At 57.1% G+C, this 14,441-nt stretch overlaps 1 protein-coding gene across 3 annotated transcripts; it reads left to right on the forward strand.

Moving 5' to 3' along the window:
• Scaf1 (SR-related CTD associated factor 1) lies at positions 1-13,562 on the forward strand. 3 transcript variants are annotated; one of them, XM_063253128.1, is made up of 12 exons: positions 54-134; positions 448-596; positions 2,604-2,717; positions 2,876-2,933; positions 3,597-3,688; positions 3,915-4,015; positions 4,112-4,227; positions 7,313-10,210; positions 10,670-10,752; positions 10,950-11,168; positions 12,876-13,004; positions 13,141-13,562. In XM_063253128.1, exons 3-12 carry the CDS (start codon positions 2,610-2,612, stop codon positions 13,330-13,332), a joined length of 3,996 nt encoding a protein of 1,331 aa, XP_063109198.1. In that variant the 5' UTR covers positions 54-134; positions 448-596; positions 2,604-2,609; the 3' UTR covers positions 13,333-13,562. The 3 variants fall into 3 exon arrangements, with proteins under 3 accessions (XP_023418958.2, XP_063109198.1, XP_063109199.1); XM_023563190.2 differs by lacking the exon at positions 448-596 and having other exon boundaries at positions 1-134; XM_063253129.1 differs by lacking the exons at positions 54-134; positions 12,876-13,004; positions 13,141-13,562 and having other exon boundaries at positions 154-596; positions 10,670-10,849; positions 10,950-11,121.
• Positions 13,563-14,441: the final 879 nt, after the last annotated feature.

Genomic DNA, 14,441 nt, shown 5'->3' on the forward strand with positions numbered 1-14,441 from the left:
CCCCATGCTCGGTACTTGAAATCCCGGCAAGCTCGGCGGCATTTTAGCTCCGCCCCACACCTCCTCTGCTCGCGAGCCCCGCCCTATCCCGCCCCGCCCCGCGCCGGGGCTGGAGCCGCAGCCCGAGCGGCGGGGTAAGATGGCGGCGGCGGTCCGGGCCGCGGGGCTCCGGCCTATTGGGGTGGGCGGGGAAAAGTCGGGTCCCTAGTTGTCCCTGGGTACTCCCCTTACGCCAGGGGGCCTGGAGGGCTTAACGGGCCAGTCTCAAACCTGGCAGTGGGGGTGAAGTCTGGCGCCAAACGGGGGCCTTCTTAGGCCCCCAGAAAGCATCTGTGGGTGCCAGGGGGCGTCTACAGCATCCCTGAGCGGACTGGGGGCGTCCAGCGGGCCTGGACTGAGCCTGGGGCCTGGCCTGCATCACGTAGCTGACCTGGATCGTGTCAGTAGGCGCTGTGCATCGCCTTTATGGGCCGACCAGAGCCTAGACTCTGCTTAGAGGATTTTGGGGCCATCTTGAGATCTTGAGCCGTCTCCTGGGGTTGAAGGAGGTCTGCAAGAACCGAGGAGTGTCTGCAGAGCCACCTCAGATTGCTGGGGTACGTCTGGAAGGGCTCGGAAGTGTCTACATGGGCTGGCCTGTGGATGCTACTGGTCTGCATAGGTCTGGAGCCATTTCTGGGCCTGGAACAACTCTTCAAGGGTTAGAAAGTCTTTCAGGGCCACCTGCAGGGATGAGATGTGCTCACCAAAGTGGAGGTTATACTGTGATGTACCGAAAGCAGCAGATAGGTCTCCAAGATTTAGAAAGTGTCTGATGTGGGTGACAGGAGGCTTGGGGTAGTTAGAAGGAGCTGGAACCATCTAGGTGGATTTGATGTGATTGTGAGGATGCTTAGAACAAATTCGAATCCTTTTGGGGATCAGATAAATCTGTGGAAAATAATACAAAAAGAGAGCATTGGAAATTTTGCCTAGTTCAAAATGTACTTAGTCTCTAAAAAGTAATTCAAATTGCCTTTTAAAATGCTTTCTCCTGGGGCTAGAGAGAGTGAATTACCCACCCAAGTCTGAGAAGGTCTGTAGGGTCTTTTAGAGTCATTTAGTGCTGTACTTTTCAAAATCTTTTGATTGTATTCTATTTACTTTTTGTACCTAGACTATTTATGAACCTCTAAACTGCTCCCATACCTGGGAGTTTGGGTACCACTCATCTAGAGGGACCTTGCAGGGTGAGCAGAGCCTTCTGGCATCTACAAAGGCCAAGAAGTGGAGAGCATCTCCTGTGCTGTAGTTTGTCTGGGGTTCCCCAAGGTTGGGCCAGGTCTTGACAGAGCTTGTGATACTCAGTCTCTGTGCTAGGTAAGCACCTCCCAGAAGGTGCTGAAGAGCAGCCTCAGGCCTGGGTGCTATGTGCAGGCCTGGAGGGTACTGAATATTGCCTGGAGAGACCAGGGTGTGAGAGGCTAAGCTGGGCTGTGTCTTCAGGGAGTTAGGGAAGAGGCTGAAAGATTTAGAGACCTGGGAGACTGATTGCCAGTGTGGAAGCTTGGACACAGGCTTAAAAATCTGCGCTAGGATAGAGACCAGGGCCTAGTTCTTTTCTTTGCCTAAGTGCAGCAGGGGAAGTGTGTGTGTGTGTGGGGGGGGAGGGGATGTAGGGGAAACCGGAATATTAAGAACTGGTAATAGTGACTTTTCTGTGCTTTAAGGCCTTCAGATGTGCTGATCAGTGTGTGGCTTTTAAAGTCTCACAGCCATTGTGCAGATAGATACAACTTTGCCATTTACAGAGAAACACATCCAGTGTAGCTTAGGGATTTTGAAGCTTTCAAGGAATACATTAGGTATTCTTTTTCTCATTAGCAAATTTGACTGTGGAAATTTGCACCATATTGCTAATTTCTCAAGCTCTTATCCAAACATCCACCATTCCACAGCATGCACTTTTCAGCTGCCTCCCTGGGTGGATTGACCCTAAGAATTTCTGCAGCATCACCCAGGTTGTGGTCACACAACCATACAGGTGTGTGATGGCAAGGTGACAGGTACGAGCTCCCACAGGGTTTGTGGGACAGCATGCCTTTCTGAAATTTAGTGGTTTTGTGTTAAAAGTGGCGTAGGGGCTCTGCAGAGCATTCTGTCCTGCTTCCGTCTTTTGTGTGTATAAAGAAAAGTTATTTGCTTCCTTATTGAGGATGATTGATGCCCCATGCGGCTGTGCAGTAGCTGGCATTAAATGCCAACCAGCATGCTGGTACAGACCTCAGTTTGGCAAAGGTGGGTTTATGGGGCATGGAACACGCTTTGCAATCACAGTGTAACGGAAGAATGTTGTGAGGATGGGTCTGTACCCCATAAGGAAAGCAGCGAGACCTGTCAGGAGCAGTGGGCAGCAGACAAGGCCTCCCGCTGGCAGAGGAGGTGGCCAAAATCCAGACAAAGGAAGAAAACTAACTGCTCCGTTCCCTTTGGGTCCACTGGGGCCCAAAGACATGGTGGCCTGGGTTGAGGCGGGTTGCTGAAAAGCATGCCATTAGGCAGTGTCAGAGGCCTGCTCCTGTACCCTCCCCAGCCTCAGCTCCAGCTGTCCTCCCCCCAACCAGGTAACCATGGAGGAAGAAGATGAGTCTCGAAGGAAGGCAGAGGAGTCAGGCGAGGACCGAGGCGATGGGCCACCTGACAGGGACCCCACACTTTCTCCTTCTGCCTTTATCCTGGTGAGGCCACTGGATACCTGGGGTTGAGGGAGGAGCAGAGGGGCTGAGGCCTGGCCTGGCTGCAGGGCTATCTAGCATGCTTGTCTCACAAGGAGCAGAGGTGGCACGGGCTCCTTTGCAGGAGACGCCCGAATTGGTTCTTTTCATTCTTCCCACAGCGGGCCATTCAGCAGGCCATGGGGAGCTCCCTGCAGGCAGATCTGCCGAATGAAAAAGGTAGGGTGAGTTGCACTTCTCTCAGCCCTATCCCTCACCCTCATCTCATCCGTGCCTTTCATGGGCACAGGGATCCAAAAGTGGTACAGTACCATGGCTGTCTCTAAGGGGTCCAAAGTCCAGTGCAGGGGAGAGGGGGACGCAGCAGTAGCCCTGTGGCCTGAGGTACTTCGAGGGGGCGCGCAGGAGGCTCCTCAGCGAGTCTGGAGGGAGGCGGGCTGGCGGGTGGCTGCTAGAGGGGTGACATGACCCAGTTCTCCATGGACACATGAGCTTTGTCCAATGAGGCTAAGCCTTCTGGGCAGAAGAGTAGTGGGCTGTGGCACAGGGCCCAGTTCGGGGACAGCGTGGCACTTATCAGGACTGGCTTGCAGGGTGGTGGGGCATCTGGGAGAACCAGAGAGGTCTGTGGGGACCAGGTCATAGCAGGCCTTGAATGCTGAGCTGAAATGTGAGGATTTCATCTTGCAGGTGGATAGGAGGGTGAACTGGTGAGAGTCGAAGCCCATAAAGGGGTCTAGGGCAGCTTTGGGGGCCTGAGTCAGGAGGCAGGATGTGGGTCCAGCATCAAGCAGTGGTCCAGGCCCTTCTTTCCTGTCCCTCATGGGGTCCCTGCATCTTGTCCTCTGTCTTCAGTTCCCCCATGCAAATCTCTCTCTCCAGATACCTCTCGGTGTCATGGCCTTCAGTGGAGGTGCTGCCGGAGCCCACGGACAGAGCCTCGTCCCCAGGAATTGGGCACTGACACAGCTACTGTGAGTAGGAGGGCCTGGGTGATCACTTCTCTGGGTCTGGAGAAGGAGGGCTTTGGGGGACCAATCTGGGCCTGAGAAGGGACTGCGTTGGAGTTTGAGCCAGTCTGGGAATCCTGAAGGGAAGAGCTTGGTTCCCTGAGTTTTCTTGGGGGCTCAGAGTGTGGCTTCCTGAGCATCAGGTCTGGGGTAGTATTATTTATGAGTCCTCCCTGCTGGTCTATTGCAGGTGCTGGACCTGGCTGCTGACAGCTTCCTTGCAGGGCTGATGAGCGTCCTGGACCCCCCAGATACCTGGGTTCCCAGCCCTCTGGACCTGCGGCCTGGCGAGTGAGGAGCTGGAGGGGTTTGGAGTAGGGGCTTCCCCGGTCTGGAAAGCTGCTCCCCCTACCCCCTTAGGCTCACCCATCCCCCTTTACCTTGCAGAAGTGAGGACATGCTGGAGCTGGTGGCCGAGGTCCGAATTGGGGACAGGGACCCCATCCCGCTACCTGTGCCCAGCCTGCTGCCCCATCTCAGGGCCTGGAGGATGGGCAAAATGGGTATGTGGGGCTGGTGGAGCTGGGCAAGTGGCCAAGGAGTAGTGCAGGAGGTAGCTAGTTTCAGTTGCCATGGTGGTTGCCATTGTAGTCTGTGGACAAACAGCTTTCTCTTTGTAATCAGGATGCTCTGAAGCCATATGTGTGTAGACATATATAAGAATTGACATGACAGGGTCATGTCAGGTTATCGAGTACATGATGGCCAGGGCTGTGTTAGTATCATGTCCCCAGGAGGGGGTCCTCCAGTGTCTCCATTTTCCAGAACAGGGAGGAGCCTGGAGCTAGGAAATCATTTGCTTAAGGTTGTGGAGCCAGATGCTAGTGGTGGCCCTGGGCCTCGAGCTGCGGTGTGTCTGTGTGTGATGCGCACGTGTTTGATCACTTCAGTGTACATTGTGTAAGGAGGAGCCTGCTCCTGAGCCCTGGGCTTACAGTGCCTGCCCCCGGGCCGGCACTGTGCTTCTCAAGTCTGCACTTGATCCGAATCACCTGTGAGTGTGCGTGTCCCTGGGCCCAGCCTGACAGTTCTCATTCTGAAGGGTGTGTGCACTGGAGTAGAGGGAATTTGCTTTGTTTGTGTGGACTTGGGGTTTGAACCCAGGGCCTTTGCACTGCACTGTATTTTATTGTTTTGAGACAGGGTTTTGGTGAGTTGCTCAGGCTGGGTTGGAGTTTGCAGTCCTGCCTCAGCCACCCAAAAGGCTGGGATTATGGGTGTGCATCACCATACCCGTCTGGGAATTTGCATGTTTAGCAAGATGTACTAATGATTCTCAGGACTCCTGTGAGTTTAGATCCCCTTTGTGTGTACATACAGGTTGGGAAGGGGAGTGGAGAGGAAGATTTGTTTAGCTCAGGTGTGGCTGCAGCAGCCTTGACTGCCAGTTCCCTGAAGAGCGTGGCTTGTACACCTCCATGTGTCAGGTCAGGCTTACTTTTTGCCACGTTGTTTTATTTTTTGAGAGGGTTTCACTATGTAGTTCATGCTGGCTTTGAACTCACTACATAGCCCAGGTTGGCCTCAAATTCATGGTGATCCTCCTGTCTCAGCCTCCTGAGTGCTGGGATTATAGGTGTGGGCTTGTACCTTTTTTTTTGAGAGGGGGACCAGGGATCGAACTCATGACTTCCTGCTTGCCAGGCAGGTACTGTGCTGCTGAGCTAAATCCCTGGTCCCTGGTTTTGCCTTTTTATTTTTTATTTTTTTTGGCGGTACTGGGGATCGAACTCACGACCTTGTGTTTGCCAGGCAGGCATTCATGCCACTGAGCTAAATCCCCAGCCCATACCTTTTTATTTTTAACAGTTATGAGTTATCAGGAGTTATAGGAAATGTGGTGCTCAGGACCTATAAAATTGTTTTGGAATTTTTCTTAGACTTTGAGGCCACAAGTAAACCAGTGGGCAGGCAGTATTCCAATAAAACTTTATTGACAAAACAGGATGAATACCAGCTTTGACCCCAGGCTTTAGAATGATATAGCGGTATCTGGAACGTGATAGTTGTATTCAGGTGACTCTGGGCTTATGTTATATTTTTTATTATGTATTTATTTTTCCTAATGTCTAGGATCAGGCCCAAGGCTTATGCATGTTAGGCAAGGGCTCTACCACTGAGTGGCACCCCAGCCCATTTTTTTTCTTTGTTTATTTGAAATGAGGTCTGCCCAGACTGGCCTCCAATTCGTGGCCTCAGAATATCCTCCTGCCTCAGCCTCCTGTGTAGCAGGCACACAGGTGTGTGCCACCTCACTCAGCCCTGGCCGTGCTGTGCTTATGCTGAGTGATCATTTTTTTCTTTGGGAAAAAGAAAGACCTAGGGGAAAAGAAAAGGCCCCATAATCCTGTCTGTACCAAAATCCTTTGGGAAAGGGCATTCTGCCGTCTGTAGACTGGCTGTGCTGCAGACAGAGGTGAGCACATCGAGGGAAGTGGGCATGCACCTCTCTGGTGCCCATGGGGTGCCAGGCTCTGGTGCCGCTCACTGAAGCTCTTTGCATCTTCATGTCAGTCACCTGCAGTGACACTGTCATTGTCATGGTCACCATTCCCTGCTTCCTTCTCCAGGGCTCTCAGCAGCTCATAGTCCGTCCATTTGGCTTTTTTTTTTGGTACCGGGAATAGAACTCACAACCTAGTGCTTGTGAGGCAGGCATTTATGTCGCTGAGGCATATTACCCAACTTGACTCTTGGTAGCCATCCTTGTGCTCCTCTTCGTGTGAGCCCCTGCCCAAAAAGAGAGGCCACTGTCCTTTGCTTGCCACTTTCCTATGCTCCAGAACACAGCTTGATGTAAAATAGGGCATTGGTAAAAATGTGTTGAATGAATGCATAAGCTCCTGTTTTAAAAGTGAGGAAATTGAGGCAGATAGGTGGTCACATTACTGAGAAGGGCTGGAAATCAGGCCATGGCTCTGGGAGCTGCCCTAGGGAAGCCCTTTGCCTCCTGCTTCTGTGCTCACCCAGTGGAGCTGGAGCCCTTGGCAAAGGGAGGGAGGCACATGTGCTGGGGTGTGTGCCCAGATCCCGTCTGGCTCCTTGGTGTGGCATGGCCTGGGTCATCTGCCTCCACTTGTGCAACTGGCACTGAGGATGTAATATGCAGGGCACAGGGGTCCGGCCTGGGAGCCAGCTAAGGAGGTGATGTGGAGGCTGGCCTGTCCTGGCTGTCAAGGAGCAGCTTGGGCTCATGAGTGTGGGGAGCTGGGAGGGACCTAGACACAAACCCCCTGGCCCCAGCTTCACAGTCTCCTCTGCACAGAATGGGAGAAACCTGGGTGCAAACCCAGGCCTTCCTCCCCAGCCTGTCTGCTCTGATGGCATCGCTGCCTCTGCTTGGGGCAGTTCTTGGGCTTCAGGGCCAGTCTGTGGGGCCTGGGATCTGGATGTGGGGTGCAGGCTCTGCTCACATTGGCCTCACCCCGATGGCTCCCTGCTTACTCTCTTGTGTCTGACAGGGCACAGGCCCTCCTGATGGCATGCACGTCACAGGCCCCTACCTGGTCCTTTGGAGATCCTGCATTGGGGGATGGCCAGGTGGAGCATGGCCCTGACCGCATCTCTGTCTGCCCTGTTCTTTTGCAGTTTCTCCACAGTCTCACTCTTCTCCACCCACCTGTGCCCGCCACCTCCTCACCTTGGGCACAGGAGATGGGGGCCCTGCCCCGCCCCCTGCGCCCTCCTCTGCTTCCTCCTCCCCTTCCCCTTCCCCCTCTTCATCCTCCCCTTCCCCTCCTCCACCCCCTCCACCCCCTGCTCCCCCAGCCCCACCTGCCCCCCGATTCGACATCTATGACCCCTTCCACCCCACGGACGAGGCCTATTCCCCACCCCCTGCTCCGGAGCAAAAGTACGACCCTTTCGAACCCACGGGCTCCAATCCCAGCTCCTCGGCGGGAACCCCCTCTCCCGAAGAAGAGGAGGAGGAGGAAGAGGAAGAGGAGGAAGAGGAAGAGGAGGAAGAAGAGGAGGAAGGCCTGTCGCAAAGCATCAGCCGCATCTCGGAGACCCTGGCAGGCATCTACGATGACAACAGCCTGAGCCAGGACTTCCCTGGGGATGAGAGCCCGCGCCCGGAGCCCCAGCCCCCTCAGCCAGCGCCCGCCCCTGGAACGCCGCCCCAGGCTGACTCCACCCGAGCTGAGGCTGCCACTCGCCGCCGTGTTTTTGTGGTGGGGACCGAGGCGGAGGCCTGTCGGGAAGGCAAAGTCTCTGTGGAGGTGGTCACCGCTGGTGGAGCTGCACACCCACCACCCCTGTTGCCGCCCCCCGACTCGGAGATCGAGGAGGGCGAGATCGTGCAACCGGAGGAGGAGCCCCGCGTGGCCGTGTCCCTGTTCCGGGCCGGGGCCCGGGCTGCCCGTCCGCCCCCTGCCTCTGTGGCAGCCACCGCAGCACAGCCCCTTCCACAGCCCCCGGCGGCCCGGGCCCCAGAGGGCGACGACTTCCTGTCCCTGCACGCAGAGTCCGACGGGGAGGGCGCGCTGCAGGTGGACCTGGGTGAGCCAGCGCCAGCACCCGCGCCCCCCGCAGCCGACACACGCTGGGGCGGCCTGGACCTACGCCGGAAGATCCTCACGCAGCGGCGGGAGCGCTACCGTCAGCGCTCGCCGTCCCCGCCCGTGGTTCCCGCCCCTGCTGCTGCTGCTGCTGCTGCTGCTGCTACTGCTGCTGCTGCTGCCGCTGCCGCTGCCGCCGCCGCCACAGCCACGGGGCAGCCCACGCGCAAGAAGTCGCGGCGGGAGCGGAAGCGCAGCGGCGGGGAGCCCAAGGAGGCCGCCTCATCCTCTTCGTCGGGCGCCCATCCCGCGCCACCCACCCCCGCCTCGCCCTGGGACTCCAAGAAGCACCGCTCGCGGGACCACAAGCCTGGCTCCCACGCCTCGTCCTCCGCCCGTCGTCGCTCCCGCTCGCGCTCGCGGTCTCGCTCGCGTTCCGCCCGCCGCCGCTCACGCAGCTCCGATCGCCGCCGTGGGAGCAGCCGTAGGTCTCGGTCCCGGGAGAAGCGGCGCCGACGGCGGCGCTCTGCCTCCCCACCCCCGGCCACTTCGTCCTCGTCGTCCTCCAGGCGTGAGCGGCACCGCGGCAAACACCGGGATGGCGGCAGCAGCAAGAAGAAGAAGAAGCGGTCGCGGTCCCGGGGTGAGAAGCGGTCAGGGGACGCCGGGGATAAGACCCCGGTACCCGCGCAACAACCCTTGGGCTCTTCCGCTGGTGGGGAGCGGGATAGCCGCCGCAGGGGCGCTGTGCCGCCCTCCATACAGGACCTCACGGACCACGATCTGTTTGCCATCAAGCGGACCATCACGGTGGGCCGGCTTGACAAGTCGGACCCCCGAGGACCCTCCCCGGTGCCTGCCGCCTCACCCAAGCGCGAGGTTCTGTACGACTCAGAGGGACTGAGCGGGGAGGAGCGCGGGGGCAAGAGCAGCGAAAAGGATCGCAGGCGCTCAGGGGCGGCCTCCTCCTCTTCCTCTTCCCGGGAGAAGGGTTCGCGCAGGAAGGCCATGGATAGTGGGGACCGGGACAGGGACAGGGACAGGTCGTCTAAGAAGGTCCGGCCTCCCAAAGAGTCAGCACCTTCCTCAGGGCCCCCGCCGAAGCCACCAATCAGCAGTGGCTCAGGCTCCTCGTCCTCGTCGTCCTCCTGCTCCTCCCGGAAGGTGAAGCTGCAATCCAAGGTGGCCGTGCTCATTCGGGAGGGCGTCAGCAGCACCACGCCAGCCAAGGATTCTGCCTCCACTGGCCTGGGCTCCATTGGGGTCAAATTCAGCCGTGACCGAGAGAGCCGCTCCCCCTTCCTCAAGCCTGATGAGCGGGCTCCCGCGGAGGTGGCCAAAGCTGCACCAGGCAGCACCAAGCCCAAAAAGACCAAGGTCAAAGCCAAGGCTGGGGCCAAGAAAGCCAAGGGGACCAAGGGAAAGACCAAGCCATCTAAGACCAGGAAAAAGATCCGCAGTGGGGGAAGCAGCGGGGCCAGCGGGGGCCCAGTGTTGCTGAAGAAGTCCAAGGCGGACAGTTGCAGCCAGGCAGCGGGAGCCAAGGGGGCTGAGGAGACTTCTTGGTCTGGGGAAGAGCGGGTGGCCAAGGCCCCTAGCACTCCTCCCCCCAAGGCAGTCCCTCCGCCCCCAGCGCTCACCCCGGACTCACAGACTGTGGACAGCAGCTGCAAGACCCCTGAGGTCTCCTTCTTGCCTGAGGAGGCCGCTGAGGAAGCTGGGGTCCGAGGTGGGGTGGAGGAGGAGGAGGAGGAAGAGGAAGAAGAGGAGGAAGAGGAGGAGCAGCAGCAGCCTGCAACCACCACTGCCACCAGCACAGCTCCAGTTGCCCCGAGCGCGGCTCCCAGTGCAGGGTCCACCGCTGGAGACTCGGGGGCAGAGGATGGGCCAGCCACCCGTGTCTCCCAGCTGCCCACGCTGCCCCCACCCATGCCCTGGAATCTACCGGCTGGTGTGGACTGTACTACCAGTGGTGTTCTGGCCTGTGAGTGTCCCTGAGAGGTCCCTGAAGGGGTAGTACCTAGTGACAGGGTGCTCCGCTTAGGTCCCCCTACAAGTTCCCTTGGGGCTGGGAGAGATAGTGGGTGCAGACAGCTGATGGCCAGCTCAGTAACACGGGGCTGGGGTGTGCCAAGGGCCGACTAGGACAGAAGGGCCCTTCAAAGCGTGAGTGGGGCAGGGCTGCCATAGCTTATGTCAGACCCCACAAGAAGGGGATAGAATCCCAAATCCTGCCAGCATTTTATCACTCAGTGACTCTGGTACCATTCATCCTCTTGCAGCATTATATATCTCGAGTCCTAAGACCATTCAAGGGACAAGGTGACTGTTAGTGGCCAGTCTCTTTTTTCCTAGAGGGAACCTAGTGTGGGAGCTGGCAGCAGAGGGCCAGGCCACCAACTCTTATTATCTCCTCCTGACCACTCTTCTCTGCCTCCTGTAGTGACTGCACTTCTCTTCAAGATGGAAGAGGCCAATTTGGCCAGCCGAGCAAAGGCCCAGGAGCTGATCCAGGCCACCAACCAGGTGTGCTTCTGTGGGGAAGAGTCCTCACAATTCCTTCTATTGTCCATTGCCTTGGGTTAGGAGAGGAACTACAACTCCCAGCAGGCCTTGGGGCAAGGTATTAGCCAGAAGTGAAGCCTGTTGCCCTGGACTGTTGGGAAATTAGGGTAGGAACCATGTTCCCTTCCACTTTTGCTCATTGCCCCCTTTTCCCACAGATCCTCAGCCACCGGAAGCCACCCTCAAGTTTGGGGGTGACTCCAGCTCCTGTGCCCACCTCTCTGGGTTTGCCCCCTGGCCCTTCTAGCTACCTGCTTCCTGGCAGCCTCCCTCTAGGGGGCTGTGGCTCTACCCCACCCACCCCCACTGGGCTGGCTGCTGCGTCTGACAAGAGAGAGGGCAGCAGTAGCTCCGAGGGACGTGGGGACACAGACAAGGTGAGTTGGCTTTGGGAGAGGTGGATTAGTCATGTTATAAGGAACAAAAGTTCTGTTGGGATGGATGAGTGGAGAAAGAGTGAAGAACAAGTTTGAGTATTTATTGAGACAAGGTCTTGCTATACAAGTGCAGGCCGATCTTGAACTCATGTAGCTCAGACTGGCTTTGAACTCACAATGATCCTCCTGCCTCAACCTCCTGAGTGCTGGGATCACAGGTGTGTGTCACTATGCCTGGTATGTGTGAAACAAAATATTAGACATTAGTGTGTCTAAACATACCCATGTCCAGACATGTACCTCCGTATGTCGATCCCTCAATCACCAGTTGTTCTCTCCTCACCATCATGATAGAGGTAGGATAGGGTGGTTTTGAAAAGAAAGGAAAAAAGAAGAAAACCTCTTGTGAGATGGAGAACAGCTACCCAGCACTCACAGACCTAGGCCTCTGTCTGTACTACCTCTGGCTCCCAGAGACGGGGCCGATGACCCAGTTCCTGCCCAGCAGCCCCTGCAGAACCAGTACGTGGCATCACCCACCCTTACCTGCCTCTTGGAGAGCACCAGAGGGAAAGCTGACACAGCCTGAGGGCCCCTCGGGAGTCATGGAGGCAGGACCATGGCACGAGCTGCAGGCTGGGGACAGTAAGAATCCTGCAGAGGTCCCCTGGCTCCCTGCCTGGTCTGTTCACTGCCCTTGTCTCCCACTGCAGCTCTGGGATGGGTGTCGGGGAGCAACGCCTTACTGGGGGACTCGTCCCAGGACTCGTCTGCTATCACTCTCTGGCTCCGAGACCGCCACATGTGCCGGCTCAGGAGGTGACAAGGGACTGTGGAGTCTGAAGAGGGCCTGCTCCCCTCTTGATGCTGAAGCGCTGGAGAGTCCCATTGGTTTTTTTTTTTTTTTTTTTTTTTTCTGAGGCAGTGTCTCATGTAGTTCAGGCTGGTCTTGCACTCACTGTGTAGCCCAAGGTAACCTCAAATTTGTAATGACCTTCCTGCCTCAGCCTCCCCAGTGCTAGGATTATAGGTATGTGCCACTATATCCAAGCTGATCCCATCTGGTTTTTTTTTTTTTTGGTCTTTTTCCTTTTTATCAGTACCAGGGATCGAACTCACGACTGCCTGCTTGCAAGGCAGGCGCTTATGCCGCTGAGCTAAATCCCCAGCCCCTCCCATCTGGTTTTGCAAGGACCTGCAAGGCAGGGGACGTACAGTTCCCTGTGCACTGACTGTCCCTCGACTGACCCGTGTGTGGCTGTGGCCTGGCCTCCCCATGGGTGCTGTCGCATGTTTCAGATGAACCAGTGGTGGTGGCAGTGAAGCAGGATTCCAGTGTCATGGTGCTGTCTCCGCACTTGAGCTCTGCTCTCCCCAACCTTTGAGTATCCCTTCAGCCCCTTTGGTCCCCTGTCCATCAGGAGCCAGAGCAGGGCTCACAAAGCCCAGGCCGGGTCCCCACTGCCTGCCCTAGAGCTGTGAGTCAGTTTCCTGCTGCCAGAGTGAGCCCTGCACAGTCGGATTAAAGTTACCATCTCGGGCCTGACATTTATCTCCCCACTGGACTGGGGCAGGACAGGGGACATGTGTCATGGTCATGGGGGATGACTGTAGAGGGGTACACTTCCAAGGATGGCTCAGCTGGGCGGTGGAAGTGAGCAGGCCTGGGGTCCTCACTGTCTCTCCTGCCTTGTCACCTCCTGCCAGTACCTGAAGAAGCTGCACACGCAGGAGCGGGCAGTGGAGGAGGTAAAGCTGGCCATCAAGCCATACTACCAGAAGAAGGATATCACCAAGGAGGAATACAAGGACATCCTGAGGAAGGCTGTCCACAAGGTGGGGCATGGGGTCCGAGGCATGTGGACAGGGAGGGGAGGTGGAGGACAGGGTTTGCTGGGGCCCCTGATACGCTTGGCGGATCATAGTGGGAGTGGCTTGGGTGGTGGTGACTCAGGTACTCCTGGCTCCCCAGATCTGCCACAGCAAAAGTGGGGAAATCAACCCCGTGAAGGTGAGCAACCTGGTGCGGGCCTACGTCCAGCGCTACCGCTACTTCCGCAAGCACGGCCGCAAGCCAGGGGATCCCCCAGGACCACCCCGGCCACCCAAGGAGCCAGGGCCCCCAGACAAGGGTGGCCCAGGCTTGCCCCTGCCCCCTCTATGAGACCCTGGCCACTCCTCCTGCCCCTGGCCTCTGAGATTCTGGATGTATTTATGGCTCCACCTCCCTACTGCCCCCGTCAGTGGAATGACTGGGGGAGGGTCGCTTTGGGGAAGAGGAGGGCCCCCTACCCTGCCCTTGCCCAGCCCCTGCGGGCCCCAAGCCTATGCCCATCACTCTTCTCCTGTTTGTGTCCCTCCCTCCAGTTTCATTAAAGTCTTCATTAAATGTCACCCCCAGCGCCATTACTCTAGCCCTTTCTTTTCAGAGACAGATGAGAGAGAACAGGGCCAGGCTCATGTTGAAAGTTCAGTGTGAGGCTGGAAGCTGCCCCAAGACTGCACTGCTCTCTGGGCCTGTTTCCTTAGTGCAGTGGTTTGGGGGAATCACACAGCACCTCTGTAGGTGGAACAGTTAGAATACTACCTGGTGATTAGCAGCTGTTGATAGAAAGTGGGAGCAGCAGGAGGCAGAGACCCCATGTTCCCTGATCAGTGTCTTCTGTACTTAAGGCCTCTGGTGCTTTGTTTGCCTTGGAGTTGACCCCTTTTGAGGAGGGGGTCCTCTGTCCTGTAGTGTTCTCAAAGCAGCCCTGAGAAGCTAAGTGATCTAAGCTATCGAGACAGAAACTGAAGCATGGAACATCAAGGACCAAATAGTCCTTTGTTACCAGGGGTACAGGTCACCGGGACAGGCAGGCCTCAAGCGCTGCAGGGGGTGGCAGATGCCCCGAGGACAAGGCCAGGCCCAGAAGGGACCTCTGTCCTGCAGATCATGGTTGGTGGTGGGCTGACCTCACCTCCGCCTCCCTTGGGGAATGCCCAGGTGTCTGACCTAGGTTTTGTTCTATTTGTGGTTTTGGTCTCACCACACTTTGGTGTCATAGTCTGTAAAATGGGTAGCTGTCACATTCCTAGGTCCCTGGCAAGAGGGAAATAGGTAACAAGTGTTAGCTGCCTGTGTGGTGACTGGCTGTGTGGTGACTGGCCCTCGAGTTCTGGGCATCCGAGCTACAGCAGCTACACAGCTGAACGAACCAAGACCCCATCAGGAACAGCAGCCAACTGTGGGCAGGGCCAGCCTGGGAACATCCAGCACCAGACACACATTCC

Source organism: Cavia porcellus, unplaced genomic scaffold (assembly GCF_034190915.1).
Source record: "Cavia porcellus strain 051 isolate PalLab524CR breed Dunkin Hartley unplaced genomic scaffold, mCavPor4.1 scaffold_7, whole genome shotgun sequence".
Classification (NCBI taxonomy): domain Eukaryota; kingdom Metazoa; phylum Chordata; class Mammalia; order Rodentia; family Caviidae; genus Cavia; species Cavia porcellus.

Excerpts from the sequence above, each read along its gene's own strand:
- Scaf1 (XM_023563190.2), top strand. The coding sequence starts at position 2,610 with ATGGAGGAAGAAGATGAGTCTCGAAGGAAGGCAGAGGAGTCAGGCGAG. Across the intron at positions 4,016-4,111 it reads CTGGACCTGCGGCCTGGCGA|AAGTGAGGACATGCTGGAGC; the intron begins GTGAGGAGCTGG and ends TTTACCTTGCAG. Across the intron at positions 10,211-10,669 it reads TACCAGTGGTGTTCTGGCCT|TGACTGCACTTCTCTTCAAG; the intron begins GTGAGTGTCCCT and ends TGCCTCCTGTAG.